The following is a 16,110-nucleotide window of genomic DNA, read 5'->3' on the forward strand; positions in this document are numbered from 1 at the left end:
GATGAAGTGGTCAGGATTGTTACAGTTGTGGCTCTTTAAAAAGGTAAGTGGTTTAATGAAAAAAAAATAATCAATGTAATTTTGCATCCAGTGTCATCACAGGAATACAGGAAAATTAATGTAGTAAGTCTCTAAGAACTGTAACACAAAACTAAACTAATGAATTAATTATAGATGGTGGATAGTTATCATGCACAAAATTACATATGATATGAAATTGGACTACCAACGGCTGTAATGCAGAACAAGTACTCCATTATATGATCAATGTGGTACATAAAATATCCTGTGGATCTATATTCCTAATTTAGTTCACTGAAACATGATCACGTGAGAATTGCTTTGTTTCACCAAATCATTAGCACTTGTTCAGAGATCTGCCAAGTCACTCTAAGAGTTACATACTATGACCATGTCCCTCTTGGCATACTACGGAATTACTAATGTTGATAGGGGATGGGGAAAGAACCCATTCTTAAACTCCAATGCTGTATTCTCCAATTTTGTATTTTTCTCCATGAAAATCGGTGGGCATCTTCTTTGTGCTCAATTTCTCGAGTGAAAATTTATACGTGAAGGTAGTAAAAGCTACTTTAACAATGAACAGCTACATCAAATAATGTAGACAGGAAGAACAGATATGGATGAATAAATCTGAAAACACAAACTGGATCAGAACACTGTGGTCCCAGTCCCTCCACCACCACAAAAAAGACCTCTGTCCCAGAGTTACAGAGTTCCTCTGATGTGCTCTCAAATAACTTGCTAAAAAGACCCAAACCCAAGTACAACTTAAGTTCAAACAAGAAAAAGTTTTCATTGTTGCCAACAATATTAAGGCCGTCAAAGGCCAAAAACATCTGTTATTCAGCAGCTGCAGAAACAGGTGCGAGTATGTATATTCAGAACCTCCCTCAGATGTCCCAAGCAGGCACTCACATTATCATCACCAGAGCCGAATTTATAAAGTGCCATACCAGTCCCTTTTGTTAGAGCAAGAGAGCAATCAAGCAAAAATTTATCTTCTGCATTTTGAAAGGAACTGATCCTAGCCCCCCATTCCCAAAGGTGTTTTTTTTGGTAGGAGTTGAGAACATCAGCACTTTGCTGATTATGATGTCCTTAGGTTACAGCAGTTCGTGTAAGAGTTTATCTTTTTTATTTCAACACAATTAAAAAAAAGTATGTCTCTTCTCCTTCCCCCCCATGCTTTTTCTGTTTATTTCTAAACCTGAACAAATTTTGTGGCAAATTCTTATGAGATATGACTAAACTGTGAATGGCAGAAGTTTTTGTTTAGAGCTATGCAGATACCACTTTCTACAAACCGCTTAAAAACCAAACAACTTCCCCCATTTAAATGAAAACAAGTGACCATGAAATGAGTATCATTCCCCTTTGGAAAATGAACATTAAAGATGAAGCAATTCTCTGATCAAGCCAACACAGGTAAACACCTCATAGACCTGGCACAGTGAATTATGGGACTTTATGAAAAAGAGAACTAGCACTATATTTTGAGAAGCAGCCGACTATTACAGCCTCTTCCCAGTCAACAAAGCCTCACAAGGAAGGATGAAGTAGCTTGGTTTCATCACAATTAAAATGGTGAGTCTGACCAAACCTGCATTTTGTCAGGCATTTCTCTTAGCTTAAATACCACTTAAAACTTGCCCCTTGCTCCCACCCACAGGTCAATACAACCGCTCCTGCTTCCATTCACCCAGTCAAGTGTTGAACTGATTGGAGCTACACCAAGTTTTTTAGAGCTGGATATCTTTTTTAGCTTCAATCAGTTCCAGAATTGGCCGTGTGCAGAGTGGCACTGACATGAGGTAGGGCATGATGCCTGTGAGCCTAGTGAAGCTGGAAGGTTTGGCCAAAAGAAGTATTCTTCCAGTTCAATGCTAAGGTTTGAAATCCAGGTCTCAGCATACTAGTTCTGCTGGGAAGCATTCAGCTCACTTGCAAAAAAGAGCATCTGAGGGTTGTGATCTTTGCGTGTTTTCTCCCAATGGTGGTAAAGGGATGAGATACTGATAATTAAAAGTGTTCTTCTTCTCTGTGAATAAACTTACGTCTTTCTTTAGACTCCTCCTCCCACAAGCCACTTCTCTTTCTTGTCTCACATTAGTAAAAAGACTTACATACACTTTGCATGTAGAAAGTGACTTAAAAATGCAAAAAGGGTCAACATTCCCTCCCCAAATCCTTTGGAGACTGAGTCATTTTCATGACTTCAGAAAGGCAAATATGGCACAAAAGAATGGAAATTAAGTTAAAAAAATCGTTTTTATAAATATTCTTCCTCTGTACAATTTTTCACAGCCCCATCCCTCCAACCCATTTTTATTCACATTTCTTTTTTTAACCCCCCCGATTTATTTTTAAATCATAAAATATATATTTTAAATCTGTTCATATTTTAAAATATTTACAGGAAAAGTTCCTTCTGTTGAGGTCATGAGGAGTCTGTACAAGGAGAGGGTGGAGGGGGATAGAGGTGAAAATAGCTTCGTTCCGTGGCAGGAGACGGAGGGCAACTTTCTTCTGCCGACATATACTGACTGCGAGGAGTGGGTGGAGGGGGATAAGGGTCTGAGTCTGAATTTAAATCTATATAGTATTTGTTAGCCTTCCATCGACTAGTTGTATAGTCACTGTCACAAACATCTGTGCTGCATGGGGTTGTGGGTGGAGCTATCCCTCGTATAAGGTATGGCCTAAAAAAAAACAACAAACAAGCACATGTATTAGTTGCAATCTGGGGAAAAAAGAAAGAAAAAGAAAGAGATTGAAAATGAACAGCTTTTCATAGGAACCCAACAAGAAGTACCTGAACTGTGTTAAATTTGAATGGCACAACTACCCTCAGCCATTAGTGCATTCTTCCAGCCCCTGACCAGCCAGGAGACCTCTATGACTGTTTAGCCCAGTTACTAACAAATCGGTTAGCTCGTCAAAGAATTTTACGATAAACTTGAGGAACTGAACAGAAAACACCAACCTTCTCTATACAGGATGCTAAGTGACTGTTACATAGCAATATAACCTATATATATTGCACTTACTACTCAGAACACTGCATTGAAAGGTGCTAAACCAATGTTTAACATCAAAACTGGCATAACCTCCATTTCAATGGTCTTTATTAAGAGAGGGAAAGGTTTTTTTCAACAAGGTAAAGTCTAAACAAGAATATTTTGCTTAAGATCCAAACCTAAAGGACAGATAAATAGAAGATTAATCAAACCTTTTTATTTGAGCCGTACCTGTAAGATCTCGTGGTTGAAGGAATGTTTGACGAATAAAACATCTCTGCATTATACAGGGAGCGATCGGTAGCTGGGGAAGGAGGTGGGTTCAAGATCTAGGAAGAGCAGGAAAAAGCAGTGCGAAAGTTTGGGTTAATTATACAACTCTACTTGTTTTGAAAATATTATTTATACCTTCACTCTGTCAGTCATCCTTATTTTAGTTTCCTCTCCTTGCTGTTTGGTAGGTTTATGCATTTTTCAAAGATCACCAAAGTTCACTACAAGACTTTACTCTGGGCTTAGGTACACTGCAGGCCTTCAAAGTTCTCATAGCAGAGGGAATTTTCTTCCTTACCACATCTGTTATTATGCTGGAAGGCTGGGGTAAAGCTGGAAATTAAACCCAGTTTTGCTGAATGTCAGTGCACTTCCTTGGACAGAAGGACTGATAACATCCTCAGCAGATGCTAATGGGAAGTCTGTTCCACTCCTAGCCCCTAAGCATACCCTGAGTCAATAGTAGGGTCAGGAGGCCAACTTCCTTTTCTATAACTAATACAACTCCATCCTTCCCTGAATACTTCCTTTTTACTGCTGTTCTGTGAACATATCATTTTGGCACAGTTCACAATGCGAAGAGCCTAAGAGCTAACAAATAGTTATAGTCTGCACTGGCCTGTGTGTGCATATACATGGCTGCTGGTAACCCTCACACTAGGAAAACAGTTTATTATGCTTCATAATTCCTTTGGGTTCCCTAGCAGGAAGACGAAACCCTGACATGGCCAGCAGGACGTTGGCCTAAAAATGAGGAGAGCGCTTCATCCCTTCCAATGTGGAAAATTACAGCATTGCTGTTGATGGTAGGGCCTTGCTACTGATGTGAGCATCTTGTACACAGCCTGTCCTGGGCGTTCTGCCAAGCCATGGCCTGCCACAGTGACCATGATAGCATCCTTCCTCTGCCTCTGCTCTTCTCTCATAATAATACTGTAAAATCACTGGAGTGGAGATCATTGTTTTGGTCTTCACTGTGCAGCGCCTAGCAAAATGATTCTTGGCCATTGAGTTGAGCTTGTCATTACTAAAACCAACAAGCCCTGCATCCAGATTCATGTGAGGGCAGACGAGCTTGAATACTACCCATTGCCAGCTGTGGGGAACCATGAGTAATTGCCCCAAGAGTATCTTCCAGAAATCCTCTTCCTTTGAGGAGTACTCCATACTACTTCAGGATTCTCTCCTACTGGCACCCTGAGCTGCATCAACACTACTTCACATTCAGATTAAATACAGCAAACAGTGTCAGTCAGGTTCTCGGGTATATAAACTGGCATAACTCCAGTGAGATCAATTTTTTCATGTTTGTCTATTCACTGTACCATCTCTTAGTACCACTAAGATGTGTTAAACAAAACAAAAAAGCCAAGACAACCAGATGCTCAGATCTCTCCTTTTGATTATTAACCTAAAGCTGGGTGATAAGCTACTAGGAAGAACTGACCAAAATATTTGGATTAAGCAGTAACTTTAACGTAACAAAGCCCTTGCAACAGCTTCCTTCTAAGAATTCAGCATACCTTTCCTGAAGGAAAGGCTGATATCATCCCTGCAGGCCCTGGCTGACATAGCCCGGAGTGGAAAGCAAGGAAGAAGAATTCCCAGTAACAGTCAGATTAGATTAGACCAGAAGACAAACAGAAGAGTTGATCTTGTGGCCAACACAGATTCCATAGAATGGCACAGGCAGATCAGCTCTTGGGCTTCTTTCCTCTTTCAAGATTTATTTAAGTAAGGGTTTTTTTATATAAATTCAGCTAAGTTTTTTCTGTTTATCCTTTCTAGTGTGGCACTGACACATCAATCAGGTATTAGCATGAAATTGTTCAGCATGTTACAGAGACATCGGTGAAGCATAGGACAAGCAAAATTAGGAGGGCTGCTCAGTTCCAAATATCTTCTAGCTGTGACTAGCTTCTTGATGGCTTCATTGAGAAGGTAATGCAAGAAAGAAGTAACCAATTTTACCTTATCAATAGATAAGCTCACAAGCCACTCTCTTCCATCTTTGTCCTTCTTAAAGGGGAGAGAGAGCACATTTGCCGCTGGTGAAAACACTATCAATCAAAATGCCCATAACAGTTTACACGTAAATACAAATGCACATATACCCACAAGTATGTGGGGTCTTGATTAAATACTACTGAAAAATCAGCTCAATAGCTAGCAGACTGACCCTGCAAAGCTTGTGTGAACAGAAGACTGAATGTATGTATTGCTCAGAAGCACTAAGGAAAAAACTGTCACCTGACAAAATGCTGGCAAACAGCAACCTCTGTTATGTCTCTCCTACATATTCTTAGAGAAACATACTATACATCTTTGAATTCATAAAACTCTAATATGGGGATTAAAAATCTGCCACTTCCAACAGTTGAAAGCCAGAACTGGAGTTAAAATACAGCTGAAAAAACCCAACCAAAGAAACCTCTGCTGGTACCACTGTTTTCTCCCAGTGCATGCTGTTAGTTTTCTGCATCAACAATCGACACTTTATCTAAACAGCAAGCCAAGCTTATTCCTTATGTGTTTGCATTCCAGTCCTGTCACATTTTGTCTGTCTTTTTATTCCATGTATACCTGCAGCGTTACGCAGTGCAAAATGTCATTGGGCCACTGACACCAGAGTTTATAAGAACAAAGGAGGTGGCATCTCCAAGGGAGTCAAGAAAGAAGAAGTGCCAAGGTACAACCCAATTGGGTATCATTCTAATAACAAAGTATTTTAGACACTGTATAGCATTGTGTAATCCTGATGGACTACAACAAAGCCCTTTCGTGAAGGTCAACCTGGTCTAGTGGGAGGTGTCCCTGCCCATGGCAGGGGGGCTGGAACTCGATGATCTTTAAGGTCCCTTCCAACCCAAACCATTCTATGATTCTGTGTTCAGTGGGTGTCAGATGGGGCCTGTATATCATAAACAGTAACAGCCAAGAAAAAACATTATTAACATTCTATTCAGTAGCACCAATTTTCATCTTCCTTTCCTTCAGAAGCGGGAGATATCTAACTTGCAGGTATATTTTCAAGACATACCTGTGGGTAGAAAGTGGCTTTAGTGCTTGATGAGCTACTCGAAGAGGCTCCAGTAACATGGTTTCTGTCATACAAGGGGGCACCACTGCTTCCTCCCATGAGACTCATGGAGCTTATCATGGACTTTCCACAAGAGATGCCTGCAGTGAGACAGAGAAGAAAGCAACATTAGGTAAATCACAATTTTATCTACCAATGCAAAACAGAAAACAAATCCACAGCTTGGCAAACCCATGCAACGCTACTGGTTGTCACTTTGGGAACAGTGTTTTATGTAAGAACTTCAGGATGACAAGGAACAACATATTTTGTAAAGAAAACATCTCACCCCCAGACCATCTATTGTCTTACTGCAGCACTGAACTCCTCACAACCTGCTCTCACACTCTGCTGAGAAAAGAATCTCCAGAAAACTTGACTGAAACTTTTCACCCAAATCGTTAACTAAGAAATTTTCCAATTAAACAAACTGAGGCAAAAAAAAGAGTATTATACATTGCCCAAGAAAAACAAGCTAGAGACCTCCAAAGTTTTCATTTCCACCCGAAGAAATTAAATTGTAAGTACATGAACAACAGCAAAAAATAATTATTTTTACTGAAAAAAATCACTGCTTAAGCTGAAAATCAGCAGAGGCAAAAGGAAGGAAACCTAGGTGACCGGAAAAGGGAAGAAAACATTCCCCAATCTGTTCTACTCCAATATATACTTAAATCAGACAATATATTTTCAGCTTCTTCCTGTCAGACTATTCAGTGCTAATGGAAGAGTTTAGTTTGGGAAGTTTTCAGAAATTTTTCAGATGCAGGAAATATTTATTACAAGCGGAGTGACTCTTTTTGTGATCATCATTCATGACTGTGTATCTTTTTTGGAAATGCCATGGTGCTAGGAACCTATGTCTTTTCTTTAGAATTAACATAAATGGTAGGATTTTCAGCTGTTGTAACTTGTCACAGCGATATGGATTGAAAAAACTAACTAATAAGAATGGGAATCAGAATGAAATCTTAGTTCAGCATCTACAGATGTACAGACAAAAAACACTGATACTTGCTTTAATTAAAAAAGCTTTAGTGTGAAGTCCAATTTAAAACACCACTGCAAAGATTTCACCTGCAATGACTTAATCCTCAAATTTTACTTCCTACCACGGAAACCTCTTGATAACCATAAAAACATAATTTAAGGAGGAACAGCTGACCCCAGTCATTAAAGTGTGAGAAAGGCTAAACCTAACTTGCATCTCGCTATCTTCAAAGCCATGGCTAGAAGAAAACAACAATTAGCACATCTCAAAAACTAATGATATGAAGAAGTGCCACATCTCTTCATTTGTCTTTAAGTTTATTGTGTATCTGATTTTCAGCTGGAATGAAAAGCAGACTCCAAGCACTCAAAGTACGGATTTCTTGTATTCTGACCCTGTCTGGCAGGTTTACAGGCGAACATTTACTTTCCAGCTTCCTGAATAATGTGAAGAGATATTCTTTCTTCTCAGGGCTTTGTAGTTAAGAATTTGCTATTTCCTCTATGAAAAGTATATTTTACATTTGTAAAATAATTTGAGGTACATCATTTAAGTGTTTACTTTGATGTGTATATGAGGTTTCTGGGTTCTTATCTACCGGCTGAATATCCTAAGCTTTTATGTATACTTCAAGTCCTCCTTCCTCCATCATAGCTGCATGCACTTCTCTGAATGGATGCTTTGAGTCCTTTGCGAGGTAGAGAAGCTTTGCTGTTTTACAGATAAATGACTGAGACACAGAGAGAGTAAATACTTTGTCCAAAAGCAAACAGGAAAGCTGTCTCAGAGATGGGCTAAACCAAAGGGGACGTCTTCACTTCAGACAATGAGCAGCCAGACCACAAAACCACACCCAGACTGCCTGTGTTCTTCCACATTTGCTGTTGTAACTTTGGGGAGGCAGGTTTATCCCCTGCTTTTTTGTATTATTATTAAACTAATCTGCTTCACTTCTTTCCTCTGCTTCTTTCCACTGAGGAATAACTTATCTGTCCTGAGCAGACAGAAGAAAACTGTGTAAAGACCTTTGATGGGCAGGACAGAAACAGGGACATCTGAGTACAAGAAACAAAGAACAACTCAACAGAGCTCTCACTAGAACACTGAACAGCACATGCTTTTTTAGTTTTCAGTATTGCACATGGTTCACGACTCTTCATAGTGTTTTGCATGCCTTGGGTAAGAAGTAGTATGCAAACCCCAGGCTTTATTATATACACTAGAATGAACTACTTAAAGAGGATGCTTTCACTGGCAAAATACCGTAGATTTTCTATCAAAAAGACAGATACCTATGCAGATGCAGCCTAGCACACAAATTGTATTTGAAAATCTGGCAAGATGCCTAATGAAATGCATCTAATAGTTTTTGCATATCTGATCCAAATGACAGATTTGTACCAAAACCACTGAGCAGATCAACACCTAATTTCTGCTCTTTGAGAACTCCACATCTAGCACCCTTAATAACCCGTAAAACCCCAAATCCAGACAGTGTAATGGTACTGATTGGATGCAAGGTCCTTACCATCCTTACCAGTAAAAGTGCCATGTTGAGAACTTCCTGGAGCAATAAAATTAAGAGGGACGTGAGGGGTACCACTGACATACTCGTGTGGGAAAGGACTATTGGGCCCAGCATAGCGCTGACACACCACTCGCTGGCAAACAAAGTACATTCCTCCCATGACAAAAAGTGACAGTATTATACCAATGACAGGACCGATGGCACTACTGTGTGGCTGTGACTCATCTGAGGCTGGCTTTGTTTTTTCTGGAAAGAGAGGAGGAAAAAAAAAAAAGAGGTCATTAAACACAGGGCAATATATATGTTGCTGTCCTGGAGCTCGTGCAGCAAATCAGTCAGATCAGAGTCATTCAGGCAGTGTCTTTGAAAGTATCTGCATCAAACCCAGGCATCTGTAACTCCATATATTCTGATTCAATGCACAAGACTTCATGCCTCCTCTTCCCCTCCACATACATAAGGCAGTATTAGCAAGGTACTCTCCTTTTTGTCTAGCAACTCATCTCGTAACAGGATTACTTATCTTGCTATAACAACAGCCTAGAAAGTTTCCTTTTCTTCCCCCCACAAAGTCTATGGGTTAAGGATATAGGACAATTATAAATGAAGTCTTTAATCAGAGAGCCATTTGGGCTAGCCAATAACATTAAAAAATTAAAAGATTTTACCAGTAGGGAAGCTACCATATGTATTATGCAGTGAATGTCCTCCTTGCTGATACAGGCCTTAAAATAGAACACTTTTCCTTCCTAAAATATGACTTGCTCTCTAAAAAACCCTTACAAATTGAAAGGAAAACACAATCCAGAATATCTCAAATACCTTCTACTTCTTATTTCTTTTTCCTCTATATAAGCCCAATGTTAAATAATAAAAACTGCTGCAATATTTGAGATGAGCTATGTATCATATCTCTCTGACTACAGGTAACACATTCAAAATTCTTGCCAAATAAACCTGACACCTCTATGTTTTTTGCATATGTGACATCCTTCAGTGAAAATGATTTTGCCATGTGATTCACACAACATTTATAATTTTATTATGTACACAACTATATATTCATAAGTGAAAAATCGAAATAAACTTGGCCAAAATCTATCAATTTTACATGTTTAAATTGAACTATAGACCCCTTTCCCCCTTAATGAATTTGTAAGAAGCGAAATGATTCATGTAAGATTCATGCCTTCACGTCACAAAATTTTTCTCCAGTGGTTCTGGTTTCATTCCCTTCGGTAGAAGGGGAATGAAAAACAACTGAAATTTGAGAAGGAACATAAAGGAAATACAATGATCTACCAAAAAACTCTTAACAGCTCAGCATCAATAATTAATTTCTGTCTTAAAGTCTTTATCTACTTTTCACACTTATTAGTGCATGACAGCTTTTGTCAGCTACAGGCCTAACTTTCAAAGAGTCAGATTATTTCAGATGATATCAGAAAAAAGCAAAGCCAAAATTAAAACATGTTCTAGCTAGTTTAAAACACACAATTCTCATTTTTGTTTAACCTAGCTTCATTTCTATGCAAGATTCTTATCTAGAAAGTAGCAATCATTTTTATTCCCTACTTGAGTTCTTTCCCTCAGTCAAGCGAGAAACCAGCCTTGTTCCACAAATATACTCCAGAGAAGACAGTCTTATTGTCTACATAAAGACTCACTTAAATCAGTTAAGACCTAATTGCAGGACTGGACCCAAAGTGCAAACAGGAAACAGCTGCATTAACTTAGCAGCACAAATGTTTGTGAAACTAAACTAAAAAAAAAAAAAAAAAAGAGAGGAAGAAGTGGCTTTACATTATCCAGGGAATTGGGGGAACTGGGTGAGAGCTGAGAGATAAATGGAAATTGTGGGAGAAGCATGAGAACTGTGTTCAGTCTGAAATGTCCAACAGGAGAGATAAGCACTTTTTTTTCACCATTCTTTTAGCCTTTTCTTCTATTCACCATTTAGGCTTCTTTCACCACTCTTGCTCATGAAATACAGTTTTCTCTGCTGTACCCACTGTGAGGACAGAAGGAAGAGACAAGGATACCCTGACCAGATCTGGTGATCCCTCCTCTCATCCCAGCAGTGGCACAGCTTCTGACAAATGGTGCTTCAAAACCTGACAAGACTCTTGAGATATTAAAAACCTTGCAATTAGCAAGGTCCTATAGGCAATATTATTAAGCAAAGTCCAGCATTTCCCTGCACAAACCCAACACAAGCTGTTTGTTCAGAATGAATTACTGACAGATCAGTGCATCTATTTGCTTTTGTTCTAAAAGGCTACATTCCAACTATCTTGCTAAACCACTCATGAGCTACTAAATCATAGAATCATAGAACAGTTAGAGTTGGGACCTTAAAGATCACCTAGTTTCACTCCCCCTTGCCATAGGCAGGGACACCTCCCACTAGACCAGGTTAATCAAAGCCCCACCCAGCCTGGCCTTGAACACCTCCAGGGATGGGGCATCCACAGCTTCCCTTGGCAACCTGGTCCAGGGCCTAGCCACCCTCAGAGTAAAGAATTTCTTCCTAATATCTAATCTAAACCTACCCTCTTTCAGTTTAAAGCCATTACCCCTCATCCTATTGCTACATTCCCTGATAAAGAGTCCCTCCCCATCTTTCCTGTAGCCCCCTTTAGGTACTGGAAGGGGCTATAAGGTCTCCCCAGAGCCTCCTCTTCTTCAGGCTGAACAACCCCAACTCTCTCAGCTTGTCTTCATAGCGTAGGTGCTCTGGCCCTCTGATCATCTCCATGGCCCTCCTCTGGACCCGTTCCAACAGGTCCACATCCTTCTTATGTTGGAGGCCCCAGAGCTGGATGCAGTACACTCCAGGTGGGGTCTCATGATAGTGGAGTGCTCCCTTTATCTGCCCCATTCCCTGAAAACTTCATGCACTAGTCACCCCGATGGTGCAAAAAGAGGGAAGTTGCAAGCAAAGCATAAGTCAGTAAATTTTACTGTCCACTTCAGACTGCAAAATAACAGACTCTGCTAAGGACTAATACAGCAACTGCCATCAGCATGCCTGTAACTCGCATGTACCTACTGCCATGACAACTCAAAGTAACATTTTCCCCAGAAAAATTAAGGTGTCTCCTTATATTCTTTTCCTACTTGCACTGTAAGTGACCAGCTTGTGGTCACTTGTAGACACTTGCTCATTGCATGCTAGTTCCTCCACATAATTAGCCTTCAGCTTGACTCTGTAATTGCAGTGGATAGGGCTGCACATTTTTAAAAGCCACCCCAAGATCAGCAGCAGCTCTGCAAGTTCTGAGGATAGAATCAGGTCCCCCTGGGTATAGATCTGAAGGCCCATCTGAACAAGGCAGCATTGTGTCCCATACAACATTTCAGAACTAGCTTCAACTAACACTGGGATTTCAGTTCATCTTCACCACTGCTGTTCCTGCACTACCTAGAATAATAGCATTACAGACTTGCTACACCGTGCTGCAAGCTCACACTCTTTTGCTGCACAGACCAACGGAGGAGAATGACTATATTTAGCAGCCAAATACAAGTGTGAGAGTATTTGGCCAAGATTCACTGGGCTTCCCTGAAATAATGTTACTATGCAAAAAGTGGGGCTCTGCATAGGGATGTAGGACATTATGCCCAAATACAGCGCTTGAGTCTTAAGGAAAGACATCTCACCACACATAAGCTCATCAGAACCATCCATGCAATCTGGAAAGGAGTCACACTGTTGCTTCAGGAGGATGCACTGGCCGCTTGCACATCGGAACTGATTGGGTAGACAAATTGCTGCACAGAAAGAAAGAAAAGATTAAGTGTTACTTAATGGGAGCATTTGAGCATCTTAAGAAAACCAAAAGAAGTGAGACGTGAAGCTGCAACGCATTTTATATTATGACCAGGTAGGCACCAGAACACCTGCTTTGCTGCTGTGGGTAAAATGCAAGTCTGCACTTCTCTGATTCTGCCTTGTTGTTACACGTCCTGCTCAGGCTAAAACAAAATTCTGATCCCAGTAACTCCCCATCTTTTGTCAAATCAGTCCTGCTGGGGCAAAACTGGGATCAAATCAGCAAGAATCTCCTACAATAACTAACAAAGTGTAGCCGATCATTTGACATGTTAACAAAAATGTAGTAACTTGGCATATTATAAAACCTTATATAGTCTACGCTATCTTATGTAGCCCTGTACAATATAACCTTGCTAAGTAACTACTAAATTTCTTATCTATATTCAGAAGCCTGAATATTTTTTCAGCAAAATGGACTTGTTAATTATCTTTGGAATCTCTGTCAAGTCAAAGCTCATTAAATGATCAGTAAAGAGACAGTCTTACAAGGGCTAGTAACCAGCAGTCCTGGGAGGTTCACAGTATAGGTTATTCAATGTAAAAAGAATAAAGATTTTTTTCTTTTTGGAGGAGAAGGTCCACATTAATGTTTTGGATCACAGCACTGGTGGTGTTGTGAAGTGGACCTCCTGAACAGCCATACATACTTTGCTGTGGTCCAGTTTGCAGAGCAGTTCTTGCGTAAGAGAACTAAATTATTTATGGAGAGAAAAACTTAGCTAGGAGCTCCAAATGCATCAGCTCCTGATTTGGACTGTTATGGCCTCAGTAAGCTGGATGCAGTCCACAAGGTCCTACAGCGCATACAAAACACAGACATGTTTATAGTAGGCTCTAAAAGCACCTAGAGCTCCTGTCACACCACTTAGGTTCTTGCATTACAAGAAGGGCCAAGTTCTGTGAGGCCTTTCCTATTTGCCAGCCCCCTACTTATTCTTGCAACTGTCTGCTGCTCCCTTATCTTTCATCAAGGCTTCTGTCTAAATATCCTTTCCATTCTTAGGTGCCATGTTTTCTGTTGCCATCCTGCTTTGTTGGACTCCTTGTTTCTTCTTGATCCAGCAATGGACAACTTGGAGCACTGAACCTCTGTTGTACAGGAGACGGAGTTTCTTCAGTGGCACGGTAATCCAGCTGCAGTATCCAGTTGCAGACTGTTAATCTTCTGACTTTCACTGGGTATGAGAGGACCAGCTAGCAGTGCCACAATAAATCCAAGAAGAAGAAAGCCACAGTCTTGAAGATGTGGGACAAGAAGCACGAACATATCCAGGGACGTTTCTTTGAGTACTTCCAGTCATAGTCTGCAATCCCTGTGCCAATGCTTCAGATTCAACTCTCCAAAAGCATGCCTTGGGAAACCAGGAGACAGGAGAAGCAGCTTCTCACAAAATCAAGGCATTGAATGCAGATCTATGGAAAGGCAGTGATTACCACTGCTCTGACCAGAAGGTAATTCCTCTGATGCATAACGTATAGTAGAAAAGTTCTGTTAAACCCATTTAGCCTCAACACTTTAACAACCCTCATATAAAGAACAAGAATGTACTATATGCCACCTTCCCTTCCCCAAACACAGTGGGTTACAGGCTGACATACGCTAAGGGATGAGAAAGGCCCAGCAGTTTTATTTTTCTTAGGAACCCACTCAGGCCTTGGCCAGTAAAGATTCCTGAGGACTATAGAGGTCACGTTTGCCACATCTCCCTCAGACTAACCCTGGACACTGAGTATGTTCATAGCCCTTCTAAGGAAGTGTCAGACAGTACCCTGGACAAAAGTCTGGCCATGGGTGGCCCAAGTGCTCACACAGGACTAAGGATACAATCACTCCGTATTCAACTGCTGAAGAAACGTATCTTCAACTATTCTAGACTAGATGGTAAAGCTCATCTGTGCCCTCAAAGGGGCTGTGCAGGGCAAGGCAGGTGCCTACAGTCCACACAGTGCCAGGAACGTTAAGTTTGCTTAGCAGTGCCCACCATTTCACAGGGAGGTGACCAAATGCACATTCCACTTTGACTCTGTGTGGGGGTAATGGCACCGTTACACTGCATATGGGCTCCACTGTGGTCAAAGCAGAGCCTCTTGATGAAGCAGTACAGGTAGTAAGTACCACCTCCCACAAGAAAGACAGGAATTTGTTTGCAAAGAAGGTACCGATGTTCTGGTGTCCAGTCTTGAAGTTACAGAACACATTGCAAATCCAAAAAAAATTGAGACTTGAAATGTCCACAAAAATCTACCCTGCTGGCCAGTGGCAATGGTTAGCCCCTGAGTGGGTGGAGCCAAGGGTCCTGAGGCTTTCCAGAGCAAGAGCTACACGACTGAATAGGTTCCTGAAATTTTTTACGGTAATAAAAAGCCATGGTGCCAGCTCACAGTCAATTGTCTGTTTCAGCTATGCCTTGATACTAAACACAGAATATGCAAGTTTTCTCATTAACCAAGGGATGATGCAAATGCACACATCCATGTTTCTCTCTTGGACCCAGATTCTTCAGCTGACTGCATACAAAGCAGCTCTAGCAGCAAGAGTTCCTTGGACGTCATTCCACAGATTTCTCATAAAAAGGTACATCCAGGATTACAAGCATCAGCTTGCTAAGACTGAACTCTCAGAACAGCCAATTCAGCCACATGATTAAGTCCATCTCTTCCTCCCTGAGGCACCTTGCAGTGACCACTATCTGAAGGTGAAGTGGACACTGTGGAAACAGTGCAACTCAAAATGGTGATTAGGCAGGAAAAAAGTATGTTCTGCTAGTTTCTTTCCTGTTTTTATTCTGAATATGGATTAAAGATACTCTCCCCAAGTTCCCCCATATCTATAGTTACATGACCAACAATTTATGTAGCTCCAAAGAAATTTAATTTGAGCAACAGAATAAGAAAGACAGAATCAGTGCATAGCTTAGTTAGGCTTATGGTTAGGGTTTTTTTTTCCCATTTGAAATTAAAATTCATATGTATATAAGAAGAACAGTTAGAATCCCAAATGGATGCTTATGTTAGAACCATGAGTTCAGGCAAATTAATCTTACTATCGCAATCCGCTTCATCAGATTTATCTTGGCAATCGAGTTCTCCATTACACCTCAAGTGTGCATCGATACACTGTCCTTTCTCACACTGGAACTGGGATGCAGAGCATATGGGGCAACTATCTTCATCACTCTGGTCATCACACTCTGGAAATCCATCACACCGCCATGCCATTGGGATACAGTCGATCTCTCCAGTTGCACAGGTAAACTGGTCTGGGGAACAAGTTGGAGGTTCTGGAGAAAGAGAAAACAAATCCCATTTGTATATTCAATTTTAGTCCTTACAACAGGGTAAAAGCATGATGGACTATTT

The 16,110-nt window shown here is 40.6% G+C and overlaps 1 protein-coding gene across 2 annotated transcripts in view; it reads right to left on the reverse strand.

Moving 5' to 3' along the window:
- Nucleotides 1-2,275: 2,275 nt before the first annotated feature.
- Nucleotides 2,276-16,110, reverse strand: part of LRP5 (LDL receptor related protein 5) — a 155,905-nt gene continuing 142,070 nt past the window's right edge. The window contains exons 18-23 of one of the 2 annotated variants that reach the window (XM_074148524.1): nt 15,795-16,031; nt 12,576-12,686; nt 8,922-9,158; nt 6,355-6,494; nt 3,273-3,370; nt 2,276-2,723 (exon numbers count right to left, since the gene is read on the reverse strand). In XM_074148524.1, coding sequence (XP_074004625.1) covers nt 2,462-2,723; nt 3,273-3,370; nt 6,355-6,494; nt 8,922-9,158; nt 12,576-12,686; nt 15,795-16,031 — 1,085 coding nt within the window. In that variant the 3' untranslated portion in view covers nt 2,276-2,461. Of the gene's footprint in view, nt 2,730-3,272; nt 3,371-6,354; nt 6,495-8,921; nt 9,159-12,544; nt 12,687-15,794; nt 16,032-16,110 lie in introns of both variants that reach the window. The other variant, XM_074148525.1, reaches the window with a different exon arrangement.

This window comes from Numenius arquata, chromosome 6 (assembly GCF_964106895.1).
Source record: "Numenius arquata chromosome 6, bNumArq3.hap1.1, whole genome shotgun sequence".
Classification (NCBI taxonomy): domain Eukaryota; kingdom Metazoa; phylum Chordata; class Aves; order Charadriiformes; family Scolopacidae; genus Numenius; species Numenius arquata.